At 44.2% G+C, this 12,879-nt stretch overlaps 2 protein-coding genes across 3 annotated transcripts; both read left to right on the top strand.

The window, feature by feature from the left end:
• The first annotated feature begins 967 nt into the window (after window positions 1-967).
• On the top strand, window positions 968-3,352 carry LOC128754408 (Kruppel-like factor 1). Its single transcript, XM_053857007.1, has 3 exons — window positions 968-1,092; window positions 1,564-2,380; window positions 2,451-3,352. Exons 1-3 carry the CDS (start codon window positions 1,033-1,035, stop codon window positions 2,624-2,626), a joined length of 1,053 nt encoding a protein of 350 aa, XP_053712982.1. The 5' UTR covers window positions 968-1,032; the 3' UTR covers window positions 2,627-3,352.
• A 2,867-nt stretch (window positions 3,353-6,219) lies between these two features.
• LOC128754625 (nuclear factor interleukin-3-regulated protein-like) lies at window positions 6,220-7,542 on the top strand. Of its 2 annotated transcripts, none has more exons than XM_053857363.1 (2): window positions 6,220-6,332; window positions 6,527-7,542. In XM_053857363.1, the coding sequence occupies exon 2, from the start codon at window positions 6,531-6,533 to the stop codon at window positions 7,359-7,361; it is 831 nt and encodes a 276-aa protein (XP_053713338.1). In that variant the 5' UTR covers window positions 6,220-6,332; window positions 6,527-6,530; the 3' UTR covers window positions 7,362-7,542. The 2 variants fall into 2 exon arrangements, with proteins under 2 accessions (XP_053713338.1, XP_053713337.1); XM_053857362.1 differs by having other exon boundaries at window positions 6,284-6,332; window positions 6,531-7,542.
• Window positions 7,543-12,879: the final 5,337 nt, after the last annotated feature.

The raw sequence follows: 12,879 nt of genomic DNA, 5'->3' as shown, positions 1-12,879 counted from the left end.
GAAAATAGAATTAGAAAATAGAATTTTGGTGGTGGTATATATATATCCTTATTTAATTTTTTCCATGAATAAACAGTTTGGTCAGTGTTCCTGGCGCTTCCTGCCTGTTGTTCTGGAGCTGAACCTTGGACACGGTCGGGTGAACATCTTTTGTGCTGTTGTCTGCCGTCACTCAGATGGAAAGTCTTGATCAGTTTGGAGCTGATCTGCGATCAGCAGGACTCAGGGGTCCTTTATCAGCCTGCAGTCAGCCGCCGTCTGTCTTTGCCAGAACCCTCTGATAAACACCATCCAACTTATAATCACCTTCCACACACCGTCTTCTCAGAAGTCAGCAAGTGCACTGCACTACAACATTAACTACACAGTGACTGTAATTTGCTGCTTCACCATTGCTTCTTCCGAGGAAAAGAATTATTAAAATATACTGCATTGTTTTCAGATATACATCTTCAGAATACTTCATATGTGACACCTAAATACCAATATTGTTCACTATTTAAGGGTTGTAAAAACAGGGAGCCAGAAGAGTTTTTTTATTATTATTATTTAACCATTTAAATCGTGTCATATGCATTATTTTTTATTTCCCAGAACATTTTTGAATTCAATTCAGAAACCTCATAGAATTAAACAAACAAAAAAAAGGAATTTTACTTTTGCATTATTGTGATCATAGTAATAGCATTAATAACGTGGTTTCAGGTGAACAGTATTTTTGTTTCTGGTCGACTGTTTTAGAGAATTTTTCCATTTTTTTTATTGAATGTGTGATGACTTTTCGGAGGGAGAAAGATCAGTCTCGTGAACGCTCCACCTCCTAACGGCTGAAACCTTCATGAAGAAGAGAGATTTGAAGCTGAAGTTGCAGCTGACTCTGATAGACAACAGAGTGGAGATAGCAGAGCGAACTGTTTTGGCGGCCTGTGACTCTTCAGCAGATGCTTTATGAGGTTGCAGTAGCATTGCAAAGATAAAACAGACAAAGTTAAAGTCCATCATTTCTCAACTGGATATCTGTATAATAGCTAAATGGCTGTTTCCCAGGCGGTGCTTCCTTCCTTCAGCTCCTTTACAGCCGCTGACAACAAAGTAAGTCTTTATTCAAGATTGACGGTTTTGAATGTCCATGCCATCTGTTCTGACTTATCATCAAGTCGGGTCCAGTGATGCTAAAAACGAGGAGTTTTCTATGAAGCTGTCCAAGGATGGGACAGAGGTCAAGGTGGGAGCTGCTCAGTGATGCCAGCGGGTGGTGATGGTAAACAGTGGATTACTCTTTATACGTGCATGTTCCTCAGACAAGCCATGTTCCAGATCTTCATATTATGTTAGATCATATGACCTGCAAAAGAATGCTTTTTCAACCTCATGTGTCATTTTGTTATCACCCATAACAGAAAGGATGCACTCAATTTATAAAAAAAAAAAAAAGTAATGTTGGTGAGAGTCTACTGACCACTGCAAACCAGATGACGACCAACTGCACTAGTATAATATGAAGATGGTCATGATGCTGAGTTTAAGGCATGCGTTGTTTAATGACTTTAAACAAACCCCCAGGTGTGGAGGTCTGACACAGACCCCCCAAACGGCCAGACGTCACTTGGAGACTCTGAGCAGCTGCAGGTTTGCCAACAAGTATCAGATGAGCTGCTGGACAATGACAGCCAGGCTTCATGGGACATCGAGTTCCTCCTCTCAGAGTGGAGCAGCTTCTCCTCTGATGTCCACCAGAGCCAGGGCGGCCAGGAGGAGATCCTCCCTCCGACATATCAGGGCGCCGAATACCAGGAGGCGTTGTTCAAAGAGCAAGCGGCGCCCGGGTGTCCACTGATGGACAGCGGAATCGTCATGGCAGAATTGGTGTCTCCTCCCGCACCAGTCAAGGCGGAAGCGTACCAGCAGGCTCTCTGCGACCAGATACGCCGACCTGCGTTCCAGACCGCACCGTACGCTGACCAGTTCTCACACCAGCAAGGAACCAGCTCGTGGCGACACGGCAAAGCAAAGATCAGCTCCTGGGAAATCGATTCATATTATGCCCAGCAGCCGCCCCCTGTGGTGACCATCCCTGAGAGGAGGTTCCACCCGCCGTCCGCCATGACTCCTGACGCCCAACACTACAATTTCAATCCATACTTTAACCACAACTCCAACCTCTACTCAAGCTTCACCCACAGTCAGTCAGCCCACTTGCCACTGGAGCATCAGCACCTGCTGGTTGGGCCACCAATGCCCCCTTGTGGTGTGGAGGGGAAGCGCTGCAGGAAGACTCCTGGCAAGAAGAGACCCGCCATTCACAGCTGTGAGTATCCTGGCTGCAGCAAAACGTACACCAAGAGCTCGCACCTCAAAGCTCACCTCCGGACACACACAGGTGAGCTCCTCTACCGCAGCACACAGCTGAATTTAGCCTAATCGTGATGTCATCATTTTTCGCCCCACAGGAGAAAAACCGTACCAGTGCTCATGGGACGGCTGCAGCTGGAAGTTTGCACGTTCGGATGAGCTGACGCGTCACTACCGCAAACACACAGGCCAGAAACCGTATCAGTGCGTGCTCTGTCAGAGGGCCTTCTCCCGCTCGGACCACCTGGCTCTGCACATGAAGAGGCACGCCTGAGGCCATCACACACAGCACCATCACACACGTCATTAGCAGTATTCTGGAGCCCACGTTTCTACAATTCCTGTCTCAGTAAACGGAAACCAATCAGTCACTTACAGCTCACATTTGGTTTGACACTGTAGAGACAGGTCCCATATCATTCCCAAGGATTGGTGAATTAAAACTCCTCTGTAGTCATGCAAAACGGTCATCACAACAAGTTCTTGCATTGCTTTATTTAACATTCATTTGGAATTGAAGTTTCACGAATCTTAACATTGTTCGGAAGGACCTTTATTGAACAACTGGATTCTTAACTTTTTGACCAAATGATGACCAGTGAGTGTGTTTTCACTTTGCTAATAATAATAATAATAAAATAGAACAATGACAGACTCAACATGAAGCTAAGAAACTTGTGCAGTGTGTGTCCCACGTCACAAACACCAGACACACTACACGTGCAGGCTTAAACACTAACGGACCACAGGTGTGTTCAAGGGACAAAATGATTGTTTCTAATCCCGTAAATGTCACCGTAGCATATTTTTAAAGACTCAGGGTTTTACTTTAATGTGTGTGTTTAATTTAATATTCCCTGTGTGTCATGATTGTAAGCCTTATTTGTTCATATCTTAACGCTTCATGTCAAGTGAATTGCTGTACAGTAGTGTTGACTTGTGTAGGTAGAAATGATGTTTTTTTGTTTGTTTGTTTTTTCAGCACTACTAAAATGTTGAAATAAAAACTCAGCTGTGGATGTTTCCTTGATGGGCGGACAACGTGACTAAAAGGGATGGAACAGGTTTTACAATGCACATCTCAACACACAGTAGACTCAGGGTTAGAATTCAATGTTTCACACCCAAATTCGTATATTATTGTTATGCTTTGAAACAAATAAGCTTGACTGAGTAGAAAGCAACATTATAATGTACTGAATAAAAACAAAAAATGCGAAGGAATGCTTTTAATTACGATTGCAGGCGAGTAAATACTTTGAATGCTTGTCACTGACCCTGACATTAGGTACTTTTTACTTCCATTTTAGATGTAGAATTAAATCATCCTGCAATGAAATACCGTTGACACGGGATCACGGACAGTTTCGACAGCTTTGAAAACTTGAGCGGATTTCTATATGTCCAGCAGAGGGCGTGCGTGTGCGCTACACATACATCACGTCCCTCCTGCTGCTTGTTCACTCCATTTTCAGGTCAATGGGAAACTGAGTTATGTGTTTGTCACGTCAGACGTGAGAAGACTGTGGTCGCTGCTGTTGCTCAGAGCTCTTGGTTCCTTTATCTATCTGCAGCCAAGGATTACAGTTAGCGCCGCACTCAGCCGCGTCTGTCTCATTTGGGACAAGTTGAATTTAGGGTGCCGTTATTATATAACTTGTTATGTCATACGGCTTGAGGAGCTAAAGCAATGTGGTGATGCGTTAAAGGAGAATAGATCTTTAACAAAAGACAATTTCTTTTTCTTTTCTAATGTCGGAATGCACATAGAACGAGCCAGGTGAGACAACATGAACAGCCATAATGGCTGCCAACAATGAAATCACAATTGGAACACATCACATATAAACCCAAATGTTTGATCATAAACAACCACTCAACTAATACTTGCATTAACCTCCCTCTCCTTGCAACCAGCTATCACAAGTATCAGCAACCACACCATGCGACAACTGTCATCACCACAGCCATAATAGACTGTTAAGTCACCAAACCCACAGCAAGAAAGCAAATATCACGGAATTTAACGCAAAACAACAGAACAACCACAGCTGCCGACATCAAAACATGGCACAGCGTTACCAAAAGCCTCAAGAACCACAACAGTCAGCAGCAGGAGGAGCTCAGAAACCACCACAACCACTGTCACAGCACACGCAAAAGCAACATCAACCACACAGGATCTCCGTGAGAAACACATAAACCACCCCACAACCATCCGACTGTTACTATAGCAATGATATATATATATATATATATATATATATATATATATATATATATATATAATTTTTTTTAATTTATTTATTTATTTATTTATTTTCCCTTGAGTTTTATATATATATATATATATATATATATATATATATATATATATATCACTCTTGTTATGCTCTTAAAAACTTAATAACTCTCTTGTTTTTCCCTTGAGTTTTATATATATATATATATATATGAAAAACAAGAGAGTTATTAAGTTTTTAAGAGCATAACAAGAGTGAAATGACAAACTAGGAACACGAACTGGTGATTGTCTGAATTGTGCAAGTCCAGATGGAACACACGTGAGATAAAATGATCCCACCATTCAGGGTGAGAGTGAGAGAGTCAAGTCAGTGTACTCTCCTCATTTGAACTGGACTCACAAACGCACAGGTTAGACACACACACACGTACACACGTTCCACACACAACTACACAGTCCTCTTGGTTCATTTCCTCCTCCCTGGATGTTTGACACAGACTGATCTGTAATCTCACTGGTGTTTCACAGTTATTTTGAGAGCCTACTCTCTTGAATGGGTTGAAAAAAAGCCTGGTCCCAGAGGAGGGAGAGGTTTCAGCGTTGATCACCCAGCAGGTCGTTGGCTCCACACTGTTTACAAAAGGAACAGTTCTTGGATCATTTCCAGCTGATGAACAGGGAGGTTTTGCATACAATGTCAGCATCTCTGGGCAGCAGCTGTTTTGTCAAACAATGTTCCCTTTCAGTCTGCACCCTCACCTCAGATGAACTTCTAACTGCCCTCTGATGCTCTCACTGAGCGTGTTTGCTCTGATGTAACAGCTCAGTTCTCTCTGTTTACAACCACCATGCTTTTTGTCTCTCCTTTCTTGTAAAAAAAAAAGGTTATTGAATCCTTTCCCAACTTTCTCCCACCTTGACAGACTGATTTCTTCATTGACACTTGAAACTGTCCGACGCATCAGGAGGTCTGTGCGTAGACTTGGATCCAAAAGTGGCTGGTACCAGGATCAGCTGGCCACAAATAGAGCTCTTAAAGAACACCCCAACAGGGAATAAAAAGAAAGAAATGGATGGATGTTCAACCTTTAAGACCAGACGACAGATCAAGGTGTACTTCATTTGTTGGGCTTGAAATTATTACATCATGGTTTGCAGATGATTTAATGGCCAGAGAGGGGAATTCAAATTTGTTTTAGAGAATGTTATGTTGTGTCAGATGAAAAATAAATAAATAAATAAAAGAGAAAGAAAAAACTGTGCACAGGAGTTTACATTAGTCACACTGATGTGGTGCACTTAAATTTGAGGGGGGGAAAATAGGTGGAAATATTATATAATTAATGTATAATATTTAACTAAATGTGACATCACAACTGCATGTAAATAGAGCTTGGTAGAAACCTTCACTCAATGTGACTGACCACTTCATTGTGCTACAATTTACATATACATAGCATTTCCTACTACATAATTTGAATTAAATTTAGGGGGAAATAGTTGAACAAACAACTAATAAATGAAAAACACAGATTATAACTCGTCTGGATTTAATAGGTTGTTTTCTGAGGGAGGGGGCGCGAGGAGGAGGGTGGTGGCAGGAGGACGGTCATGCGGGGTGACGACTGTCCCCGACTGAACCGGCGCGCTGAGACAAGGAACCACAAACAGGAGACCGGAGTGGAAACATTCACGCATGTCACCGACGACCCGCAGACACGTCCATCTGCTGAAGGTGAGCACTGATTCCAAAACGTTTTGCCCGCTTTTAATTTCAGCAACTTGCCTCTTGGAAATTTTGTGAGTAATAAGGTCCTTATCGAAATTTTCCTGCGTCAATTGGATTTTCACTGTTGATCATTTAAAACTAACTTTGATATGTTTGTTTTTCTGCTGAATAGTAAACGAGTGTTATTCCCTGTGCTGCAGCCAGATGGTGCCATTAAGTCGATTGAAGGCCTCATCTGCTACTCGGAGCAGCATGGACGCGCAACTTGAGAACGAGACCTTCCGTGGCGCTACCTTCCTCCTCATGTGCAAGGAGAACCTCTGCAGCAGTGACGCTAAAACCGGTAGCAGTTGCGACGAGGACGCTAGTGTGCGACGCGAGCGACAGTTGACTCCTAATGAGAAGAAAGATGAGTTCTACTGGGCCAGACGGAGGAAAAACAACGAGGCGGCCAGAAGGTCCAGGGAGAAGCGTCGAGCCAATGACCAGGTGCTGGAGAGGCGGATCCTGAGTCTGCTGCAGGATAACGCCAGCCTGAGAGCGGAACTGTTGGCCCTTAAATTCCGATTTGGTTTGGTCAAGGGAACACCTGAGGGGCTTTTCTCACCTCTTCCAATTCACAGACAACCGCAGACCTTCAACGCTCTAAGAGGCTCCTCCCCCGTGGATGAGGAAGCCCTTTCTGTCACAGAGCAGGAAGATGTCACGACCCCTCCTGAGGTGCACGGGAGACTAAGAAGTCTTCCGCACAAGCTTCGCTTCAAAGCACCAGGAGGGGACGTGTCTTCATGCTCCAACCGAAGACAGAGAGGACCACCTGTCGCCACGGCGGGACCTAACTTCCAGCAGACAGGCTGGGAGGCTCCATCAGACGGGCCCAGGGAGCAGTGCCCGAACCTGACGTATCACACCAACAGAGGTCCAGGCTGCCAGTGTCAGAGCCTGCAGACTCAGCTCACTGGTCTGTCTCAGGAAGTGACCCAGCTCAAGAGGCTTCTCTCTCAGCAGCTGCTCACCAAAATGCCCTCAATCTGAGGCCATCTCGCCGTGCAGGCTGATGCTGTGACTCACTCTGCTCAGGAGTTTCCCGATTGGCAAGAACAAGACTCGGGCCTTGAAACCAGTTCCACAGTCAAAACCAAGTATATTTCCATAGGTTGGGCATTAACTATGCAACTGGACTTTGAGTTGGTTTAAGATGTACCTTTTGTCTTGAATACGTAAGGCCAATAAAGGTGAATGATTAATGTGCTCTTGTTGTCAAAGGCCTGGGTTCATAACACTCAACAGCTCCAACAAAGGGAGGTAGGATGACTTCATTTGGCTTCAAGGAAAATAAACATGTTGGCAGTTACTTTTTGGAACAGGCGAGTCTTGTAGGCAGAAGGAGAGGCGACATTCCTTAAATTCTCTGCTGAAACCCTTGTCACTGTGCAGGTTATACACTGTGCTGTACAGACTCGTGTTGACATTAGCAGAGACATGTAATAATAGAATACAGAATCCACTGGTTTATGGCGTTGTTGCACGTACACGCAATCGCCAATAGAGGGCGGTCGCGCGCCAGGTGAGTAGTTCATATAATCGGTCCGTTGAACGTTTCATCATGGTGAGTAAACTTGGGTTAAACATTGATCAAACTCGACTTAACAAAAACATTGTTGCGTCTGAACTTACTCATTCACACGAAACATTTCAGGTGGTGGAGGGGAAAAGTGTTTCAACACACATGCTTTGATAAGAAGTAACATGTTCAGCCGACGTCGCCCTTCAAGCGACTTGTCTCTGGCTCCATATCCTGCCTCTGCATTAACACATTCATAACCAGTATTACGGGGGAACTTAAACTACTTCACTACATGGCAGTACTACAACCTGCTATTGCGGTTTCCACTGAGCACATGGAAGCCACAAGTTCTCCAAAACACAGTGGCCTCAGGAGGATATAAGGAAAATCTCTCAACACCTATATAATAAAATATTAAACAACACCTAAAACAACATTTACACGGTTCAAAAATATAATTTACAAACGAAATTATGGTCCAAAACAGAATGCTTCACCAACACTATGTGAAAGTAAAGCTTCACTTTAATTGAGAAAGCTTTAAATTGTGAATAAAAATATGAATTTTCATTTAGATAATAATAAGAAACTATGAAGCCAGGTCTGCCATAACTGGTCTCCATTGCAGTTGCTAGACTGCAACACATCAGCGTCAGAGAATAAAATAAACGCTGGTCAGCTAAACTAGTCCATCAAGGTCATTCCATCTGAGATGCATTTGTGTATGGTTGCATTCTACTCATTATGACCTCAAACACGCACCGCTCTTATCGGCAATGTTTTCAGCATAAAGCTTGTATTTGGGACAAACTGCATTCATGCGGCTGAAATAAAGGTGAGTGGAAGTACAGATGCACAGGAAAAAAGATATGACTCATCCTCGACGTCAACAGGGGCCTATTTTTAGCAGCGGGGCAGCTGTAGTGGAGACAGATTGGCCCATGTGGACTCAAAAGATACAAGTTCAGAATATCAAATTTGTTTTGAACGGAGCGGGAGGTGAAGACGCAGCGTGCATCAATAATCACCAGGTTTGTGAGCCCTCTGGGATGATGCAATAATAACATGGTTTGACATGATAATGCACCCCAGCAGTGTGTTGGCGTTCTTAATCTTATAAAAAGAAAACTGTTGACAAATATGTGAAATATGAACCAGCCCTTGAACTTGTCATGTGTGGGTCAATTTAGAACAGGTGTGTGGAACTCCAGCCATGTGGGGCACATGCAGTCTGTCTCCCGTCACCGAGGGATTATAGACTGTTTCCACACACAAATATAAGCACAAATATAACCGCACAAGGTGTGTTTAGTTCATTATTCCCAATTCATGTCGCCTGGATGCCGGTTCTCTCATACAAACACCTCACTTGGAGAAACTAAGTGAGAATGCAGGGATGGGTGACGCTCAGTTAGGAACATAAGGGACTCATACTGGACTAGAACACAGTGTAACACAGATCAGCCGCAGCTCTGTGTTGTTACAATATTACAAGGGTTTATATTAACACTTGAGGAAGTAACTCAAATTGCGCCAAAAATCTGCCTTGCGATTACCATCTCTGGAGAGGCAGTCCAGAAGACTCCTCCCTCTTACTGGCCAAGTCACTTTCTTCTCACTCAGCAATATCTTCTTTACAAAAACAATATAGCCTTTAAACATAAAGCAAACTGATACATCTGTTTACTGTATCGATATTTGACGGCCACTCTATATATATTTATTAAGTAAATGCTTGGATATATTTGTTTATGAACCATACGATGGTTGATTCAGAAGCAATAGGACCGTCACCTGCAGCATTCAAAATGTAGCACTGACCAGAGCAATGTGGTGGAACAATACTGGATGCTACTCTGACAACTTAGGAATGATTTGTTGGCGATTTTCTTTCTTGCTTACACATATAGCAATATACAGTGGAACAGGGGAGGTGCTCGCTCTCGACACCTCCGAGGCTGGAGCTCACTCCAGGGTTTGATGTCCTGTGGGCTGGAGCTGGGACAGGGATGAGGCGAGTCTGGGACAGAGCGTGACTTGGTTTATGACTTTGTCACAGCCAAACTGCACAGAAGCGCACATTCAGAGCTGGACACGCACCGGGCACCTCTTCCCTTCTGGAGAGACGTCACTCACTCGGCAACCCCTCCCACATGCAGCGGCCACACACATAGAGGAACAGCGCACCTGCAGCAGACACTCTACATTCACTCCTACAAAAGACTATTTTAAGGCTTGGAACACATTCTTTCTTTTTCCATTAATTGTAATGGGAAAAATTCATTCAGATTTCAAACAAAGCTGATCACGAAGTCAACAGTCTGACGGCCGAGGAGAAGAAGCTATTCCTGTGACAGGAGGTTCTGGTCTGGATGGACCGTAGCCTCCTGCCAGAGGGAAGAGGAACAAACAGTCCATGTCCAGGGTGAGAGGGGTCGGCTCTGATCCAACCTGCATGTCTCTGGGTCCTGGAGACATACAGGTCCTGAGGAGGTGGCAGGCTGCAACCGATCTCAGCAGAACGTACGATGCGCTGCAGTCTGCTCTTGTCCCTGGAGGTGGCGCTGTTGATAGAGGAGGTGAGGATGGACTGGATGATGGCCGTGTAGAACTCCGCCAGCAACTTCATTCAGTCGCAGTCGTAGCTTTCGTAGCAGCCTCAAGAAGAACATTCTCTGCTGGGCCTTCCTGATGAGGGACTTGATGGTCGGCTCCCATTTGAGGTCCTCAGTGATGGTAGGAAGCAGAAGGAGTCCACAATAGGAATGGGTAAACCAGCCAACATGAGAGGGGACAGAGAAACTGTTTTGTCTATGACCATCTCCACTGTCTTCCGGGCGTTGAGCTTGCACCAGGACACCAGCCGCTCCACCTCCCTCCTATAAGCCGACTCAGCCCGATGATGGTGGTGTCATCCGCAAACTTGGTCAGTGCAGCAGTTGGTGTAGAGGGAGAAGAGCCATGGAGAGAGAACACAGCCCTGAGGAGAGAGGTTGAGAGTCCAAGTGTCTAAAGAACCCCTGCTGTACAACATGCCATATCGGTTATGGTTTTAATTTGCAGTATTAATAAGCCGTTGAACAACTCACTCAGCCAAACGTGCGTCAGACTCCGCTCTCGTGAGGATCCCACACAAGACAACAAGCACACATTACACGCTGTCACCTCGAGAACTACTCCTAAAAAATCCCTCACTTATCTTATCATCATTTTTACTTACCATATATATTTATTTATTTATTTTGTGTATTCTTTGCACTTGAACATGCTTTTAGTAAGTAAAGCATATATCCTCGATATCTTTGTTCAATTTGCCGCAAAATCAGGCCTTCAATAAAAATCAGTAATAAATGTCAGACAAATCTTGGAGGGGCTGATTTATTCAGAGTTCAACTTTCTAGTGTGAACCAAAGCTTAGCATTTAGGCCTCTGACTCTGTGTTTTGCTCTGTCATTAGAAAAGTGAAACGCAGGAAAACTGTGACGATGCGGTGCAGAATGTTCCGGGACGTAGGCCACAGTTTGCCCACGTGTGGTCGAGCTGTTTTGTACTCTGTAATCTGCATCACCCCATATGGCCCTAGCTGTTAGCAGATATCATAAAACTGCCCTCTGGCTGAGCATCATGGTGAATATTTTTTTGATCTTGACCTGCTTCACTCCAGGAAATGCCCACTTGTGCCTTGCTGAATACACATGCTGCATCGTGTGTACAGCATCACGAGGTGCTTCGGTGATTCACCGTCTCCCGTTTCGTTCACAGTAAATCCTACAGACCCCAACAAAGACACTGGCTGGTTCCACTGGTGGCACACAACTGAAAGTATTCAGGAGAGCAGGCCACGAGCCAACTAGTAAAATAAACTGCCATAAACAGAACTAAGTCTGACTCACTGACCACGGCTGTTTTGGGCGGAAACAGAGGGTAGTCAAGGGAAAATATAAAAGGTGCAGAACCACCTTTGTACGCTGAGGCGCTAACTCCTACTTGACCTTCTATAAATAAAGTTTTCCCCTCATTAAAAGCTTCAGCACAGTCTGTTCCCATTGAAGAAAGAAATACTAGATAGTAACAGTCATTGTATGAAAGTATAAGCAGGTGACTGTGAGTCATAATCTCACCATTTATTGTGAAAAAAAAAACGTGGCAGGGGGGTTAAATGAGAAATGATTTGTAATTTGGAATCTTGAATGACAAGGCGTTTGGTTGTTGATCTGACATGTTGTGTGTCTGCTGTGATATATTCCACACGCTTTGTGGTTCAAATGACAAACAAGTCTGGTGTTCATTGTTCTGGTTATTCTCATGCTGCGCGTAGGGTGTGTCTGCCTGTTGTGTCACATGATTCCATGAATCGTGTCACACTCATGCAGGTATGTGTCAGAGAGAATCGAGCAGTAGTGAGCTGCCTGAAGTGGAAAATATGTTATAGAAAAAAAAAAAAAAGAACTTGTGGTGGATGTGAAAGAAAGATCTCAGTCTGCCGGAGGTAAGCGTGTCAGACCGGCAGAGGCCTGTGGTTGCTAGGCAGACACACTCACTCTGGAGTTGCCAAGGGAATGCCTGCATGCAGAGGCAGCTGAAGACCCCATAGACCGTGGTGGGGGTTGGTGAATGCAACAGCAGGTGGGGGAGGGGCCGGGCAAGTTCAAGACCACACAGTGGTGTGTAATGGAGAAAATGGAGCTGACGTAACTCCAGATATATGGTGGCGGGCGGTGAGGGAACACAACATTAAATCACATGGACCCCATGAAACCAATTACATAATACATATTTGGCTTTCTTGTTGAGGTTTTTTCTGTTTCTCTTATCTTTGACCATTCAGCTGTGACTCTATGAGATGAGATGAGGCGCTCTGTAAAGGTTTTTTTTTTTTTCGAAGTCAGTCACAACAATAAAGGTATAAATTGGTAAGATAAAATCATATAATCAGTAATAATATAATAATAATATAATCAGGGGCCTCGGGTGTTTACACCCAAA

This window comes from Synchiropus splendidus, chromosome 2 (assembly GCF_027744825.2).
Source record: "Synchiropus splendidus isolate RoL2022-P1 chromosome 2, RoL_Sspl_1.0, whole genome shotgun sequence".
Classification (NCBI taxonomy): Eukaryota; Metazoa; Chordata; class Actinopteri; order Syngnathiformes; family Callionymidae; genus Synchiropus; species Synchiropus splendidus.
Note: the sequence above shows the minus strand (reverse complement) of the source record. Positions and strands in the feature narration are given on the sequence as shown.